The sequence below is a fragment of the Schistocerca serialis genome, chromosome 5 (genome assembly GCF_023864345.2).
Source record: "Schistocerca serialis cubense isolate TAMUIC-IGC-003099 chromosome 5, iqSchSeri2.2, whole genome shotgun sequence".
NCBI lineage: Eukaryota > Metazoa > Arthropoda > Insecta > Orthoptera > Acrididae > Schistocerca > Schistocerca serialis.
In genome coordinates, this window is record NC_064642.1 from 417,395,948 (window position 1) to 417,416,088 (window position 20,141).

Below are 20,141 nucleotides of genomic sequence, written 5' to 3' on the forward strand. Positions count from 1 at the left end.
TAATACACTTCAGGATGATCAGTTTCCTGCAGCTCTGTTATGTTTAATGAGTGAGAATTTTAACTTACATGTCCTACTGTCTGTATGTAACTGTTTTACAGTTGAATATTTTTCACTTTTGGAGATTACTCAATTTCATTACCAATGGAGCTTTGCTGAAATATAGTTTCAGAACTTTGTTAAAAATTTAGTTCAGTTCACTAATGGCATAAAATGATACCAGTTTTAAGATGTCCTACAGGCCTAAGCAATGACTGAATAACACCTAGTAAACTAACTTACTATGGATAGCTAGAAGTAAATTTTTCGTTACTATAACCAGATCAGATATTCTGGCGTACCAGCCTAATCACTTAATTTCTGCTTCCAGTGCAGACTATTTGCTTATGACCATCCTGCAATGACTATAAGTTATTTATATAGCCACTGTAAACCAAAATATGGATAACCAGATGCAGATTTGACTTCTGCTCTTGCTGAATGTGAGTTCATTGTCTCAACCATCTCACTCAGTACAAGCTTTGTGAAACAATCTAAAGAGAAGTGAATGCCTGTTACATCATCAATTATAAAATCAGATAAGATCAATTATAAAGCTTTAAGCAAATAGTATTTGAAATTAATTTCACAGCATTTACTGGCACTTGTAAAATAATTAATTGTACTTACTTATTGACACTATCATCAAAGCTGCTGGCACACCGAAAGCAAGAGGATAACATGATGTTTGGCCAAGGCAGGGAACATCTTCTCTTAAAATGGGTGTAATAAATGTTGAAACTAAGCTTCCTGAGTTGATTGCAAAGTAGAACAATGAGAAAAACTGAGCTAATTGTTTTTCCTGTTGCGGTAACACAAACTGATCACCACCAAAAGATGATACACATGGCTTAATGCCTCCTGTTCCAATTGCAATAAGAACAAGGCCTAAAATGCTTATTTCCCTGTAAAAAAATGTAATTGCAAGGGTATGAAAAAATTGTTACACCATTAAAGAATAGCAACAAAAGAGAAGCTTTACAACAGTTATAGTTACATGTTGTCCAATTTTTCCAATACGCTAAAATTAAATAAATAAATAAAATAAAACCCACTAATAACGCAAATTTAATACTTCCAGATGAAGATAATTCAGTGGGTTGGCAAATGAAAAAACCATCATTTATTCTCAATTTTATATGATATGGAGAACCCTTCTGCAGGTAAGTACAAAACTGTCAATTTTAGAAAAACTGTGTTTGTGATTTTTATTGGTTCCACAAATTACATTTTGTACAGGTATGTAGTTGTAATACAGGACTCATAATTTTGATTCCATCTTGACAATATACATATCATAGCTTGCACATTATGTACATAAACGTAAAAGATTTACACCAGAGTTAAAAATACATTTTTTATGAATCTCATATTGTAAATGAGTAGTTTTAAATCTAGTTTAGTTCCTTACACTAATTTGTAACTCTAGTTTCTCTTAATATTGAGCACCACATTTATCATCCACAGTATGAACTTTTCCTTCCAGTCTGCTCATGTACTCAGACACACTGTAGAATTCTTCTTTTCTTATCAACTTTTTTAGTGATGCAGGATATATCATATCAGTTTGAGCTTTTTTAAGTCTCTTGGCAATACTTTTATTAATTTCCTACCACTGTATGTAGATCCTTTATCAAAAATTTGAAGTCTGTGTGAAATGCTCAGCAATTTTTTTCTGTTTCTTGTGTTATATAAATACATTGGTCTCCCGTTTTGTGGAATCTCTTAATGCAGCCACAATGGTCTTGAATATATAATCGAAATGTCAAAATAAAAGTTTCTTGAAACTGTTTCTACAAGATTCTTTTTGCTTCTTTTTCAATGTGATTGAAATGGCTTTCTTCTGTAGTGTGAATGTTTTCATTCTTGTGATGGTTGAGTTTTCTCATACTGTGATTCCACATTGCGTGTATGGTTCAAAAAGTGCACAAGAGATTCTTATGTGCATAATGAGCCAGTTGTTTCACTACAGATATCACTGAGTTTAGTTTGTTGGATGCGCTATTCATCTGCTGCTTCCAACCTAGCTCACTGTCTATTGTTACACCTAACAACTGAAATGGAATTACTTCTTCCAGTTTCACCTAGAAAAACATCTGTGTGTTCTTCGTTTTGTTTAATGTGGAAAACCTCATACATAGTTTTCTTTCTGATTAATAATTAACTCATTGCCCATGAGCCATTGTGCAGTATTATTTACTGAGAACGTGTTTGAATCACTTGAGAAAAAGTTGTTGGAAAGATTTAGCACAGACATATCATCAGCATACAGTGTCTGATCTTCATTTTCACATGTTTGTACATTATTTACAAATAAACTGAAGACAACAGGTCCCATAACAGATCCTGAGGTACGCCATACTTGATGCTTCTAACTTCTGGTTTGTTTAAGTTGTTAATGGTTACATATTGCCTCCTGTTACTGAGATACAATTTTATTGAGTGTGCTGCTTGTCTCTAATTTCTTTACTGGGACTGCATGATTACTGTGTTAAACACTTTGGATGAGTCAAGAAAAACTCGAGATAACCATCTGGTTGCCTAACAGCTACACAATAAATTCTGTTGTTGATTCAATTGCTGTTTCCATTGATATCCCTGTCTGGTATCCATGCTGTGCTGGAGTTAGTATATTATGATTTTCCAGGTAAGCAGTTAGTCTGTTGAGCATGAGCATTTCTATCATTTTGGAGAAGCATGATACGAGGGCTATCCACAAAGTACATTACGTTTTGGAATTAAAAATAAATGAAGTATTGGAAATTTTTTTATTATATACAGATGAAAGCCACATTAAATACTACTTTTCTACATAGTTGCCATTTAAATTAAGGTACTTATCGCAGCGATGGACGAGCTTGGAAATTCCTTTGTCGTAAAATTCGGCCACCTGCACCTTCAACCACATGGTTACCTCTTCTTGAAGCTGTACGTCGTCATCAAAACGCTGCATAGCCAACCACTTCTTCATTGCTGGGAATGAGTGGAAGTCGCTCGGTGCCAGGTCGGGACTGTATGGCGGATGAGGAAACAACTCCCACTTAAACGGTTCGAGAACTTCACGAGTGGCATTTGCCGTGTGGACCCGGGCGTTGTCGTGAATCAGCGAGATCTTTGAGCCCAACTTTCCCCTGCGCTTGTTTTGTATTGCTCTTCTGAGGTTGTGCAGAGTTTGGCAATACCTTTGAGAGTTTATTGTAGTGCCTCTTTCCAGGAAATCCACAAAAAATCACACCTTTTCTGTCCCAAAAGACAGTCATTATGTGGTTGAAGGCGCAGGCGGCCGAATTTCACGGCGAAGGAATTTCCAAGCTCGTCCATCGCTACATTAAGTGCCTTAATTTAAATGGTAACTATGTAAAAAAGTAGTATTTAAGTGTGGCTTTCATCTGTATATAATAAAAAAAATTTCCAATACTTTATTTATTTTTAATTCCAAAATGTAATGAACTTTGTGGATAGCCCTCGTACTAAGTATACTGGTCTGTAATTCTTAGGATCATCATCTTTTCCCTTTTTTAATTAATTTATCAAGAAATATTCCTTCTTAGCATGATCAGTTGATTATATACAACAGTGGTGTAATTATTTCTGCTGCCACCTGCTTGATTAGGTCGTTTGAATCTTCTTCGTGTCCAGCAGACTTTTTTCCCCATAAGGTTTCTTATAACCTTTTTCACTTCCTCTTTAGATACCAGTTTCAGGGGAACTGAGCGGCTCGAGTTATTTTTCACTGTGGTGTGATGAGTTCCTTGGTTATTAAAATGTGTGCCTTAGGTTTTCTACTGTATCTATGTAGTTGTTATTCAGGATGTTGACAATTTCTGTTTTGTCTGTAATGATTATCTTATTCACTTTCACACTTTCTATTTCATTTGTTTTCTGCATGTATTTTTTGTTGCCCATGTGACAGTAAATTATATCCTAGGCTGTTTTCATATAATTTGATGATTTTGAAATGCCCTCTGTTGCATCACTCATAATGTAGCCTCCTGTTTTATTATTACCTTTGTGATACACTGCTTGCTTTGAAGGCTTTTTCCTTTTCCTCTTGGTTTTTGAAAATGCTGAGGTAATGTGTTAAGGTTTCTTTAAAAGTAGTGTATTTTTCATCTGTTCCCCGAGCTTTAAGAACATCTGCCCAGTGTTCTTTTCTCACCATTACATTAAATATGTTGATGTTTTGTTGGTTTAAAAGCCTAATATCTCCTTCTACATTTTTCTCTTCTGTTTATGAGAAGAAAAGTTGCTGCTCACCATATAGCAGAAATGCTGAGTCACAGATAAGCACAAAAAAGACACTCACAATTAAAGCTTGTGGCCATTAAGGCCTTTGTCAACAATAGACACATATACGCACATGCACACACACTCACGCATATGCAGCTCCCACACACGACTGCAGTCTCAGGCAACTGAATCACACTGCGAGCAGCAGCATCAGTGCATGATGGGAGTGGCGATTGGGTGGGGGTAAGGAGGAGGCTGGGATGGGGAGGAAGGCACCTTGCTAGATGTTGACCTCCACCTCAAAGATGGCTACATTAGTACCTCCATCCACATTAAACCTAGTAACAACAGCAGTACACGCACTTCGACAGCTGTCACCTGTTCCTTACCAAGAAGTCCCTTCCGTACAGCCCAGCCACCCATGCTCATCATATCTGCGGTGATGAGCAGTCAATCTCAAAATATACCAAGGGTCTCACTCAAGCCTTCACAGATCATAATTATCCTCCCAACCTTGTACAAAAACAAATCTCCCATGCCTTATCTTTCCAGTCTCCCACCACCTCCTGAAGTCCCACAGTCCAGCCACAGAGAAGAATTCTCCTTGTAACTCAGTACCACCCAGGACTGGAGCAACAGAATTACGTTCTCCACCTAGGTTTCAATTACCTCTCATCATGCCCTAAAATGAGAAATGTCCTTCCTGCCCCTCCCACAGTGGTATTCCACCATCCACCAAACCTATGCAATATGCTTGTCCATCCTTACACAACCCCTGCTCCCAACCCCTTACCTCAAGGCTCATACCCCTGTAACAGACCTAAATGCAAGATCTATCCCATACATCCTCCCACCACCACCACCACCACCACCACCTCCTCTAGTCCAGTCATTAACATCACCTATCCCATCAAAGGCAAGGCTGCCTGTGAAACCAGTCATGTGGTTTACAAGCTAAGCTGCAACCACTGTGCTGCATTCTATGTAGGCATGACAACCAATAAGCCGTCTGTCCACACGAATGGAAACCGACAAACTTCCGCCGAGAAACAAGTGGACCATCCTGTTGCTGAATATGCTCCCAAACATGATATCCTTCATTTTAATGATTGCTTCACAACCTGTGCCATATGGATCCTTCCCACCAACACCAGCTTTCCTGAACTGCATAGGTGGGAACTTTCACTGCAATACATCTTACATTCCCGTAATCCTCCTGGCCTCAACCTTTGTTAGCCACTGTCCTCACCCATCCAGCCCCTCCCCTGTTCTTATTTCAGCATTACACAGCTATCATTCCACCACCACACCCAGTCTTTATTTATGTATATTTTGTCCTCACTCTAACCTGCAGCACTTCACTGACCGTCATCCCCACCATACCATCACCCCCTCCCCCCTGCGCCCCAGCCTCCTCCTTACCCCCACCCAGTCGCCACTCCCATCATGCACTGGTGCTGCTGCTCAGTGTGGTTTCAGTTGCATGAGACTGCAGTCACGTGTGTGAGTTGCACTTGCATGAGTGTGTGTGCATGCACATATGTGTGTCTATTGTTGTTGAAGGCCTTAATGGCTGAAAGCTATAATAATAATAATAATTATTATTATTATTATTTTTGTTGTTGTTGTGCCTATCTGCGACCCAGCCTCTTCGCTACATGGTCAGTACCAACTTTCCTTCTCATAATATTGTTACATTCCATCCTGGATTTTCCATTGTTTGGTTTCTTTTCTGTATGTAGGTTGAGATTTCCATATACTTCACATAGCTGTCCAAAGCAATCAGAAAGTCCTGTTTGTAGAACCTTTGTTGTATTTTCTTTGCTATTTATGTTAGTGATAATAATATTAAGAACTGACTCAGTTTACAGAGTTACTCTTGTAGATTCCATTACAGTTGCCCTCATGTTGTGCTGTATTAGCATCTACTCAAATTTTTGCTTTCTTTGTGTCTCTTTTTGCATATCAATACTAATATCACCATGAATTACACAATCTTTCATTTTTCCCCCCTAGCAGATTTGACTTTTTTGAGGAAAGTATCTATTCTGTCACCTGGTCATTGGTACACACAGAATACCCTTAATTCATTGTGTACAATACTTGTAATTTCAAAATCTTTTTCGTTACTTCTAGGTAAATTTTTGTATCTACAATCACCCAGTATCATAATTCTTGCCTGTTTAAACTAATATTGCTACTCCTCCACCCTTATATTCTGGTCTGCAGAAATAGTTTTCAAGAACATGCCGGTAATCTTTTATAGTAAAACTGCATATTTCATTTTCTTTTAATTCATGTTCATTTACACACATTAATCTGGGTATGTTTCATTTGTAAGCACTTATCATTTTTTACAGCTCTGTATTGTATTTTTTATACCGAATTCTGAGCTTTATTTCTTTTTAATGATAAAGTTCTCAGTCTCTGTTTGATTATGTTCATATTTCTTGCCACAAACATTTAACTTCCTGTAGTCACTGCACTTATTCAGTGTGTCCAGTCAGTTACAACAACTGATTTCTCTCCAGTGATAATACGAGAAGTTAAAAGCTATTAATGTGTAGGAACGTGCATAAACATTCATTTTTTTTTATAAAATGAACAAAGGAATTATATTTTATTGTTAAGCAAGAGTAGGAATGTAACAAGTGGCTGTACTAGTTTCAATTTGTCAATCATTTTCAGTAATCCATTACTGAATCTTCGCTTGAGACTGAGCTGGAAAATGTTTAGGGCCATCATTAGTGTGAGGCTCCTGGCAGCTTAGACTCTACTGGTACCCTCACAATAACCATGTTGGAGATCACATTAGTCCTCTGATAGGAACATCACACAGGTTACATATACTCTTTGTTCCACAGGACTGTAGAGAGGAAATATGTCAGATATTCACTTCTGGCACTTCAAGAGGAAGAGATGATTCATAACTTTCATGTCTAACAAATAATCCAATTTCTTCATTTCCTTCCTTGCATAAAGTGTTCTTGTAGCTCAGGAAGTCTTGATATTTTGGTCTATTAAATGAGAAATACTTTTGGGAATTTTAGTGGGGCAAGGATTTATTTAGTGGAATTATGCTTTCGACTAATAGCCAGCATATGCAAGAAAGGTATTTCTGTGTAACACCATGCAGATTTAGAAAGGCACTTTTACAAACTAGTGTGTTTCCCATTAGAAATCATAAGGGCTGAGAATTTTAGGGAACCAAAGTCCCTTAAATTTGAGAGTGTGTTTTTCGTTGACATCTGCATTTTGCATCTGAGCCAATAATTTGTCCTTTTAAGATATATATCTAGACTTAATTCTCAGTTTTCTAAAACCAAAAAAGCATTAATACTTTTTGACAACTGAATATGATTGTAATTTTCCAGTTGGCATCTGACACTAAACCTGATAAAAATATGTAGCATATTCTTGCAATTGTGAGCCAAAGGAATTTCTGGTTATTTAGACTAAAACTAGGAGTATGGCTGGCCTGTGTCAAATAACACAGTGCCCTGCAACCCCTTGCAAAAGAAGTTCTTAGCAGGGTTTTTAGCTAGTTTCCCTGGTGCCCCCATGAATGTAGTTATGTAACTACCTGGAACATTGGTTACTTATTTACAGTTCACACCAACAGTTTTTTTCTGGAATAACATTTTCTCTTCAGTTATTGTTGGAAAGACCATGAGTTCTTGCTCACTCAATCTTCTTCCTGCTATGTTCACAACTATTTTGTGTTCTTTTGGCAGCATCTCAAACCATTTGCAAATACCACATAAAATTCAAACAATAATGAAATGCTAGTTTTTTTGTGTTACACAAAATTAACAAATTACCCTTGTACTAAGCATGGGGAATGGATGTGGTGATACAGAAGAGAACAGAACTATGTTGCTGAGATAATTCACTTCCCCTAATGACATGAAAAAGGATGGATATATTTGCACTCCTGTCACATTCCAAACACTATTTCTTATTGCAACAGATGATTTTACATCTAATTCATACACTCAAGAAAACCTGAAAAAATATAAATTACCATATCCAATGACAAATTCACTTTCAAGGTATTTATTAACTCATCTGAAAAGTAAAACACAGTAAGTCTGTGCTTGCTGTCATCATTCAAAATGTCACAGAGAGGTATCTCACTTTAATACCAGTTTCAAACAATTAGACTGCAAACCAGTATTATGAAAAGTAATTTTCTCATTACATTAAAGAGTATTAAAAGGCAAAATTATTGCTAATATATGTTACAAGTCATCAAAACAACCATCAATAACTTATATACAGTACATGATTAGTGTAAATAATGTTAATCCACTTTTAAATATAAATTATGTTCAAAGTATATGAGAATTACAATAAATGATGAAAAGTGAGTGCTATAAATAAATTGTTACACACTAGTAAAGAAGCATCATATAACCCATGCTCAAATAAAATACCAAATAAGAAAACAGTAAGATATTATAGAATGACTTCCGGAAATCATAAGACAGGTGAATGGCACCAAAAATCATGTTGCCATATGCCAAAATTTCTTTTTTTACATATAGAGATACATCTAAAAATACAGTCATTTAAAAGAAACAATGGAAACTCTAGGTTGGAATATCAACAATGTAGAAAAAGACAGGTTGCTACTTGCCGTAAAGGTGACATGTTAAGTTGCAGACAGGCACAATTAAAAGACACTTACATATAAGCTTTTGGCCACAGCCTTCATCTGAAAAAGAAAGAGAAACACACTCCATTCATTTATACAAGTGAGCATACCTCACGCAAACACAGGTGCCAACTCCGACACCTTGGACCAATCCTAGCTGGTTCAAGCTGCTGGATTTGGTATTCATGAGTGTGTGAGGTGTGCTTGCTTGTATGAATGAATAGTGTGTGTTTCTCTTTCTTTTTCTGACAAAGGCTGTGGCTGAAAGCTTATCTGTAAATGTGTTTTAATTGTGCCTGACTACAACTTATCATGTCATCTTTATGGTAAGTAACAACCAATCTTTCACAATCATTTAATAAGTTTATGTCAACTACACTCCTGGAAATTGAAATAAGAACACCGTGAATTCATTGTCCCAGGAAGGGGAAACTTTATTGACACATTCCTGGGGTCAGATACATCACATGATCACACTGACAGAACCACAGGCACATAGACACAGGCAACAGAGCATGCACAATGTCGGCACTAGTACAGTGTATATCCACCTTTCGCAGCAATGCAGGCTGCTATTCTCCCATGGAGGCGATCGTAGAGATGCTGGATGTAGTCCTGTGGAACGGCTTGCCATGCCATTTCCACCTGGCGCCTCAGTTGGACCAGCGTTCGTGCTGGACGTGCAGACCGCGTGAGACGACGCTTCATCCAGTCCCAAACATGCTCAATGGGGGACAGATCCGGAGATCTTGCTGGCCAGGGTAGTTGACTTACACCTTCTAGAGCACGTTGGGTGGCACAGGATACATGCGGACGTGCATTGTCCTGTTGGAACTGCAAGTTCCCTTGCCGGTATAGGAATGGTAGAACGATGGGTTCGATGACGGTTTGGATGTACTGTGCACTATTCAGTGTCCCCTCGACGATCACCAGTGGTGTACGGCCAGTGTAGAAGATCGCTCCCCACACCATGATGCCGGGTGTTGGCCCTGTGTGCCTCGGTCATATGCAGTCCTGATTGTGGCGCTCACCTGCACGGCGCCAAACACGCATACGACCATCATTGGCACCAAGGCACAAGCGACTCTCATCGCTGAAGACGACACGTCTCCATTCGTCCCTCCATTCACGCCTGTCGCGACACCACTGGAGGCGGGCTGCACGATGTTGGGGCGTGAGCGGAAGACGGCCTAATGGTGTGCGGGACCGTAGCCCAGCTTCATGGAGACGGTTGCGAATGGTCCTCGCCGATACCCCAGGAGCAACAGTGTCCCTAATTTGCTGGGAAGTGGCGGTGCGGTCCCCTACGGTCTTGGCGTGCATCCGTGCGTCGCTGCGGTCCGGTCCCAGGTCGACGGGCACGTGCACCTTCCGCTGACCACTGGCGACAACATCGATGTACTGTGGAGACCTCACGCCCCACGTGTTGAGCAATTCGGCGGTACGTCCACCCGGCCTCCCGCATGCCCACTATACGCCCTCGCTCAAAGTCCGTCAACTGCACATACGGTTCACGTCCACGCTGTCGCGGCATGCTACCAGTGTTAAAGACTGCGATGGAGCTCCGTATGCCACGGCAAACTGGCTGACACTGACGGCGGCGGTGCACAAATGCTGCGCAGCTAGCGCCATTCGACGGCCAACACCGCGGTTCCTGGTGTGTCCGCTGTGCCGTGCGTGTGATCATTGCTTGTACAGCCCTCTCGCAGTGTCCGGAGCAAGTATGGTGGGTCTGACACACCGGTGTCAATGTGTTCTTTTTTCCATTTCCAGGAGTGTATAATGAATACATTCTAATTGGACCTGTGCAAATTATGAAGCGCAGCACTCTAGAAGCAAAAAAAAAAAAAAAAACCAATCCTTTGACAAAGTGAGTTTTGCATTAGTCACAAAATATGCATTCTTTCTTTCACTAAAATCATCTGTCCTTCCTGCAATGGCTTCTCCTAACCACCTCAACCCTCTCCATAGCACATACTTTCGTATCTTATGAAGTCCTCATGGTGATTATTTTCCAATCAAAAACATATTTTCTTCCAAAACTGCTCACCTTCTCACAGACATTCCACCACCACAACAAATTCTACCTTATTTTAGTAAAAAGAAGTATTTCCCACAATAGAGATATTGTTTCTCCTTGCATCCTTCATCTGAAAAAGAAAGAGAAACACACTCCATTCATTTATACAAGTGAGCATACCTCACGCAAACACAGGTGCCAACTCCGACACCTTGGACCAATCCTAGCTGGTTCAAGCTGCTGGATTTGGTATTCATGAGTGTGTGAGGTGTGCTTGCTTGTATGAATGAATAGTGTGTGTTTCTCTTTCTTTTTCTGACAAAGGCTGTGGCTGAAAGCTTATCTGTAAATGTGTTTTAATTGTGCCTGACTACAACTTATCATGTCATCTTTATGGTAAGTAACAACCAATCTTTCACAATCATTTAATAAGTTTATGTCAACTACACTCCTGGAAATTGAAATAAGAACACCGTGAATTCATTGTCCCAGGAAGGGGAAACTTTATTGACACATTCCTGGGGTCAGATACATCACATGATCACACTGACAGAACCACAGGCACATAGACACAGGCAACAGAGCATGCACAATGTCGGCACTAGTACAGTGTATATCCACCTTTCGCAGCAATGCAGGCTGCTATTCTCCCATGGAGGCGATCGTAGAGATGCTGGATGTAGTCCTGTGGAACGGCTTGCCATGCCATTTCCACCTGGCGCCTCAGTTGGACCAGCGTTCGTGCTGGACGTGCAGACCGCGTGAGACGACGCTTCATCCAGTCCCAAACATGCTCAATGGGGGACAGATCCGGAGATCTTGCTGGCCAGGGTAGTTGACTTACACCTTCTAGAGCACGTTGGGTGGCACAGGATACATGCGGACGTGCATTGTCCTGTTGGAACTGCAAGTTCCCTTGCCGGTATAGGAATGGTAGAACGATGGGTTCGATGACGGTTTGGATGTACTGTGCACTATTCAGTGTCCCCTCGACGATCACCAGTGGTGTACGGCCAGTGTAGAAGATCGCTCCCCACACCATGATGCCGGGTGTTGGCCCTGTGTGCCTCGGTCATATGCAGTCCTGATTGTGGCGCTCACCTGCACGGCGCCAAACACGCATACGACCATCATTGGCACCAAGGCACAAGCGACTCTCATCGCTGAAGACGACACGTCTCCATTCGTCCCTCCATTCACGCCTGTCGCGACACCACTGGAGGCGGGCTGCACGATGTTGGGGCGTGAGCGGAAGACGGCCTAATGGTGTGCGGGACCGTAGCCCAGCTTCATGGAGACGGTTGCGAATGGTCCTCGCCGATACCCCAGGAGCAACAGTGTCCCTAATTTGCTGGGAAGTGGCGGTGCGGTCCCCTACGGTCTTGGCGTGCATCCGTGCGTCGCTGCGGTCCGGTCCCAGGTCGACGGGCACGTGCACCTTCCGCTGACCACTGGCGACAACATCGATGTACTGTGGAGACCTCACGCCCCACGTGTTGAGCAATTCGGCGGTACGTCCACCCGGCCTCCCGCATGCCCACTATACGCCCTCGCTCAAAGTCCGTCAACTGCACATACGGTTCACGTCCACGCTGTCGCGGCATGCTACCAGTGTTAAAGACTGCGATGGAGCTCCGTATGCCACGGCAAACTGGCTGACACTGACGGCGGCGGTGCACAAATGCTGCGCAGCTAGCGCCATTCGACGGCCAACACCGCGGTTCCTGGTGTGTCCGCTGTGCCGTGCGTGTGATCATTGCTTGTACAGCCCTCTCGCAGTGTCCGGAGCAAGTATGGTGGGTCTGACACACCGGTGTCAATGTGTTCTTTTTTCCATTTCCAGGAGTGTATAATGAATACATTCTAATTGGACCTGTGCAAATTATGAAGCGCAGCACTCTAGAAGCAAAAAAAAAAAAAAAAAAAACCAATCCTTTGACAAAGTGAGTTTTGCATTAGTCACAAAATATGCATTCTTTCTTTCACTAAAATCATCTGTCCTTCCTGCAATGGCTTCTCCTAACCACCTCAACCCTCTCCATAGCACATACTTTCGTATCTTATGAAGTCCTCATGGTGATTATTTTCCAATCAAAAACATATTTTCTTCCAAAACTGCTCACCTTCTCACAGACATTCCACCACCACAACAAATTCTACCTTATTTTAGTAAAAAGAAGTATTTCCCACAATAGAGATATTGTTTCTCCTTGCATCCTTTATCCTTGCTGCCCCCCCCCCCCCCCCCGCCCCCACTCTGAACAGATGCTATTAACCCACCCTTTTTTTTCTTAGGCCCTCAAATATACTGCCACGAGTCATGGCACACGTAGTGTGGCACAGTGTTTAGCATTGGGTTGGTGCACTGCACATCATTGGTTCAAACCTGACCACCACCAGTTATTTGCTGTTTTGTATTTATTGTTTCTGGAATGTTCTTAAAATGCCGTATGTTTGCAATGTTTGTATATTTCAGAATATTCTATGCTTGTATCAATACCAGCATTTTGGAATATTCAATGACTGTATAAATAGCAGCACTCTACATGTGGGAGCTAAGTTCAGTTCTAGCCGTACATTGGTACCAGTAAGAGATGCTTTCAGTTCTAAGTGCTATTATTCACTGACAATCCTGCCTTCAGATTTGGACATCAATCTAGTTTCAGTGTAACAACACTAAGCAATATTGGTTTCCGATAGATACTTAAGTGCATTAAAAAAACTATTACTTCAGAACTACAGAAAACTATGAGAGACAAGAAACTTACCTGGCTGGCATTCCTGGTATTGAATCATTTGCTGATGCTAAGGATATGACGATATTCCCAGCAGCATATACAAATGATAAATAGAGAATGGTCCTGAAAATTAAAAGAGCATTTGTAAAATTGATGTAACACGCATGCAAAGACAACTTAGTGAAAATTCTCAATTTGTTGTTATTTTTATTTGTATTTTATAGCCTTCATTGGACAACTCTAGTCAATTATACAAAGGTTACAAGAAGATGTTGTCATTTACTAATACAATGGTTACAAGAAGGCTTATTGTAATGCATTATTAAAAAAGGGTTTTCTGCTCTCCTACCTGCCAATGTTTGTTTATTCTTTCAGATTTTTTCTTTCTTTGTCTGAGATTACCATTAATGTAGTCTTTTTATTGATCTTCATTTTTAGTCTGGATTGTAAGTCTTCCAGTATTTTGATTTTGTCTTATTCTGTTGATTTAGGTATGTACTGTAGTTTGGGGTTCCATAATTTCTGTAATCCATTTAATATTACTGTTACCATTCCATATTTTTCTATTATTCTCATACTAATTTTGTTTTCGATGTTCTGATCACATGTCCAAACAATTAGATATGTTTCCTCCAGATTATGCTCATTACTGGTTCTATATTCTTGTGTATTATTTTATTTGAAGCTATTTTGCAATGCCCCTTCACCTGATATTGTTTGTTTGTAAGATGATTTCAGCTGGCTTTATAGTTTTTTATAATGTTTTAATTTTGCAGCTATTGACAAGCCTTTTTTGTTGTATGTATTTTTGACAATATTTATTTGCTTTGTGCAGCTTTTGCTCTATTTTGCTATATCAGCTTCTCATTTAGGTTGCATGTTATGATTTCAGCTAAATATTTACATTTATCAACAAAATTTGATTTCCTGTTTTTCTACTGTAAATTTGTTTGCACGTAGTGGATAAATTAACATAATGTCCGTCTTCAGCATTCTTTCTGGATTATTCAATTATTTTCAAATTTTCTAAGTTCTCTCTCCATGACAAATCTATCTTCCCAATTCATGTACTTTCAAGAGCAGTGAATTTCATATAAGATACAATGTATTGTTTATTCACAGTGATGCAGTTTGTGACACAACTGTTGCAGTACCAATTGTTGATTTCAGGGCACTGTTATCAATTGAGACACCAAAACACATAACAAAAATGCAACATTCTTTTCAGACACACACACTGCTGCCCAATGGTCTCCCTGCCCACATTTATGACAAGAAAATTTTCATTTTGAATATTCAACATTCTTTTTTTGATATTTCACTATCATCACTTTTTTTTCACTGACTTTCTTCTTAGGATCACTGCGTGCAAACAAACCTAGTTTATTTGGCCATATTTTTATCATGCAATTCAATGGTGTAGAGTTTTTCAGTCAAAAGGTTCACACTGCTTTTCAGATAGAATCATGTCCCACAGGTCTTTAAAATTGCCATTTTCTTTTCCCAATATGGATAAGTTTGACAATTTAAAATTCTTTCAGGCAAGACAGTTATCTCATGCTTCTGCAATTCATCATTCAAATCCATGAAAAGATTCTGCAACTTCACAATATATACACTGATGTTATCTTTGTCAGCACATTGGACATGAAGAAATGGTCCAATCAACATCTTTAGTCATTGCATACTGGTTCATTCAAATCATTTGTGTAACCCACACCATATTTCATTTGTGGGTGCATATCACTACAAGTTTGGCAACGTATTTTCCTAATGCACTTACTAATAAACTTCCTGCTTTAGCATGGTCTTTCAATAAACATTGATGTGATGCTATTTTTTCTGTGGTCACATCTTCCACCAACTCAGGACACTTGCATCCTATTATCTATCTTTTTCATCAGACACTCTGTTGCCCCATGGTCTCCCTGCCCACATATGACACAGAAATTTCTTCAAGCGCACAGACTCATAACAGCATTGACACATGCATTTCCATCTTGCATAGTCATATGTTGCTTTGAGTTTATCCCCTTGTATTTTGTAGTCACCAACACTGGCTGCTATTTCTACCAAACACAAAAATCAATTGAGTTAAATCATGATGTTTTATGAAAATTTATTCATGAGTGAAAACAAATACGGTGCTTTGCTTTTGTTCATGCACATCCTGTGCCCATAACCCATCAAGATTACAAAAACTTGGTTCCAGAGAGACTAACACACAAGATAGTACCAAACAAACTTTCAGCTCACTTTCAGTTTTATCAGTCTAAAGATTCTATTCCACTTGCATGATAAACAAGAGTCGTATTATACAAATATAACAATACACTTTTTTTTTCAGTGTTAACAAGACTGACAACCTACACTAATACCAGGGGGCTGAAACTTATAAACTTTCTATAACACAACCTTGGTTCACTGAGAGGCCTCTTTCAGTACTTCAAGTTTATATCAATCCATCATTTCGGTTCCTTACTGGGTACTCCACTGAATGTTCCTGTTCTGAAGTTTAATGCTTATGTTCCATCAATAGCTAAAAGGTACCTTATAAAATTAAAATATCAATTATAAATATTTCCAGAGTGGGAAATATTTAACATAAAAATTTCTTAGTTGAAGAAAAGAATAAGTCAGTCCATAATAAATATTCAATAATCTCACCTGAATTTTCCTAAAAGACTGTCAGCCAACATAGCCCCAAAAAGAGGAAAGAAGTAGCACAACATTGTGAATGTATGGTAAATTGTTGTGGCTGTGTCATCATCATATCGGAGAATGTTTCTGAGATATAGAGATAAAATTGCTGAAATTAAAAAGGAAAATGGTCTAAAATTAGCAGAATTAAAAACTTGCATTACATAATATTCACATTACTAATATAAGGAAAAAACAACAAAAATAAAATTAACACACACAATTTATGGTTCTGCATTTGAAATTTAAATGTGGTAGTATTCCATACTTACTGCGCATTCCATAGTAGGAGAATCTTTCACAGAATTCATTGGTCACAATAAAGAAAACTGATCGTGGGTACTTGGGTTTCTGAAACAAAAGAATAGTTTGAAATTAATTGAATGTTGATTTACAGCATTTATTAGTTTTTGAATTGTCTAATTTGACTTCATTATGTACAGAGAGTTTACTTTTTTTAATTGCACATATCAAGTCAGCTTAACCTAATATCTTAAAATATGTTAGTTTGATGACTAAATAGTTTTGAGATTTTGTGACAAATGGCTTTGAGTATACTTGCTACAAGCCACGGCTATTTATGCATGTAGCACTTGCTATGGGTTCCACAATCATACTGCTTACCTATTTCCTCTGGAGAAAATTGACTGTCAGCAGTTTGGAATCGAAATTAATAACATTGTTACATGTTATATGAGCATGATTGTACAGCATTTTCAAAGCATTGGAAATAATTTACCCCCATAATAAAACAGTACATTTTCAAATGCTTGAAAAATTACATTTGATGTAGGTGTAATTCTATTTTATCAAACAACTGGGCCATTACAACTAGATACAAGAGTTTTCCATTATGGTCTGCTGTGCATTGTAATGAACTTGGGTCACAATACTGATGACAGATTGTACCTCCTTCACTATTGACAACACAAACTACAATATAAATAAAACTCTTTGACAGAAATATGAGTTTAGCCCTCTGTTTGCTGCAAATAATTGTTGTATATGCACACCATCTTTTTGTATGGTCAGTTATTAGAAATAAAATTTGTGTTAACTTCACTTAGTGGCTTCCAGTTTCATTCCCCAAGCCAGCTGCACTGGAATTCCTACACACTGTTAACAAAGCCCACATAAAACTACTAGGAATACACACCTGTAAAACACTGAGCAATGGTTAACAGACTCACATAGTACATGACGTTCCAAAGTTACCTTTACAACATTCATTAAGTGTATTTCAGAAACAGGGATGGATAGAAAGCTGTGATTTGCAGTATGATGCTCAGACACCTAAAGTGCTCTTTTTTGGTTATTGATGAAAATGGCTAACCCCAGCAGATGGGCACTGTGTGTGGCATGATTGATAGTGACTAAATCTGACACACAGGGTCCAGCAAAACTTCTGGATGTGTTACAGAGTTATGGGAGGACATGACCATTACATCCAACAATCATACAGTGGTACACGTCCAAGGAATCTGGAAGTGTCATGAAGAGCATGAGCTCTGGGTGTCCGAGCATGAGTGACACAGATGTGGAATGGGGGCAACAGGCATTTCTGGAGCCCAACCAAATCAATCTGTCAAGTGTTTTGACAGCTGCAGCCACCATCAACTATGGTGCACAGGGCACTACAGAGGAGAGTGAAGTTTGATGTTTTCCAGGTGCAGCTGCTTCATGTACTTCAATCTGATGAAAGACCAAAACATTTACAACTAAGATTTTCAGCTACTTTGAGGATGACTGGGACTATCTGAAAAAGGTGATGTTCATGGATAAAGCTTTCTTTCATGTGTCTGGGAATGTAAATCAACACAATATGAAGATCTGGGGCTCTGAGAATCCTTGCTTCAGCATGGAAATTGTGTGCAACAGCCCAAAAGTAAATGTGCAACATGGTGGGACCATTTTTTCTGCAATGTCATAAATAACATCTACTGTTTATCTGGACACATTTAAATAGTTTCCATTTCCACCGATCCAAAACAAGCAATGGGATGTCATTCTGCAGCAGAATGGTGTCCCTTCTCACTGGACATCTATCGTTAGGGAGGCTTTGGATGACACATTTCCAGGTTGCTGGATTGGCAGAAGGGAACCCATTTCATAGGTCCCTAAGTCTCCAGACATAACCCCATTAGTTTTTTTTTCTTTTTTTTGGGGGGGGGGGGGGGAGAGGGGGTTCATGAAGGATTCTATTTACCAGACTTCGGCTCGCTGAGCTCGCATCAGAGCAGCAATTACACTTGTTAATGGGGACATGCTAAGATGGACATGGGAGAAACTGGAATATTGCTTAGATACACTGTATGTTACAGATGTCTGCAGCAAAATACACTTCACTACAGGGTGTGTGCCAGTCAAGGATGTCTGCAGAAATTTACCTGGCAAGGGAGGAGGGGGGGGGGGGGGGAGGGGAGGGGAGTGACTTGCGACTAAAATTAGTAAAGTGAAGTTGGATGTCTCTCCTGCCAAAAGAACAAAATTTTATCAAAGACACAGGAAACATTACACTGTAGAAAATGATGGCTCATACAGAGGATCGGGCTGCTCCCAGAGACCACACATCATGCACGTTTATTAGACTAACTCTTAAGTGTGAAAGTTGCAATGTATTGCATGAAGAATATCATCATCTCCATTAGAAAGTGGTGAGAAAGGGGATTGATTATGGAGTGCAGGCTTTGTTATTTTGTGAGGCATTCTCTGTTCCAGGTTTCTGAACTCGCTGCTGTACGTAGCAACTGAAGACAGTAAAAAAGGCTCCATTTTTTTTTACACTGTCAACTTACATTATTGCCTTCCATGATGTACTGTTGTGCTATACCAATTCCCATAATGTCCATCACAAAATTTACTTTGGAATATAGTATTGGCCTATAATACAAATGGCTACATATGTTAAGTATAAAAGAATGATTATGCACATGTGACAACTGAAAAAACATGAGTTATTGAGCCATTGCTAAAGCCATAGTATTTTTCATTATGGTTGTGTATGTTATGCCAGAACAGAATGAAGTACAAAAACATTTCACAACAGAAAACATTGTCTACCTCAAACAGTACTGTCAGCTATGTAGAGATGGCTGAATGAAAAGCAATTGACTGCTAGCACAAGCCTACCAATTTATACTAACTCCTACAGATCCAGGCTTAGTGGACCAATCAGCAAACTTACAGAAGCACGTAATATGTACATTCTCCACTATATTCCAATGTATGATTTAGATATGTACAGTATGTGAATTGGCTTAGCACAACAATACGTCGTAGAAAGTAATAATAATTGAAGTTGGGCTGGTAGTAAAGGATGCCTTTTTCCATTTTCTTTTACCATGAGGTACATCAGTGAGTTGAACAAGAAATCAAAAGCAGAAATGTTCAATTACATTTCCAAATGATAATTTACAAAGGAGAACTGAGAATTATTTCTCAACTTAATTCTAGTGCCACTGAAAAGATAAGTGATCTTGACATTAGTGTCAGTTTCATTGAGAAACAGCTGAAATCATCAAAACAGAACAAAGCTCCAGGGCCCAATGGAATCCCTCTCAGATTGTATACCCAATTCACAGCTGGATTAGCCCATTTGTTAACTATAATATATTGTAGTTAGACTGTGCCAAATAGTTGAAGAAAACATAGTTCACACCTATCCACAAGAAGGGTAGAAGTAGTGATCTGTGAAACTGCTGTCCAGCGTCCCTGACATACATTTCTTAAGAATCCTAGAACATATTCTTAGCTCAAA

General features: G+C 39.3%; 1 protein-coding gene across 3 annotated transcripts in view; it reads right to left on the minus strand.

Annotated features, from left to right (window-relative positions):
- Positions 1-20,141, minus strand: part of LOC126481164 (peptide transporter family 1) — a 338,990-nt gene that overhangs the window by 84,971 nt on the left and 233,878 nt on the right. For all 3 annotated transcript variants that reach the window (XM_050104731.1, XM_050104732.1, XM_050104733.1), the window contains 4 exons: positions 16,657-16,735; positions 16,352-16,493; positions 13,715-13,807; positions 670-944 (listed from right to left, as the gene is read on the minus strand). In XM_050104731.1, coding sequence (XP_049960688.1) covers positions 670-944; positions 13,715-13,807; positions 16,352-16,493; positions 16,657-16,735 — 589 coding nt within the window. The remainder of the gene's footprint in view (positions 1-669; positions 945-13,714; positions 13,808-16,351; positions 16,494-16,656; positions 16,736-20,141) is intronic.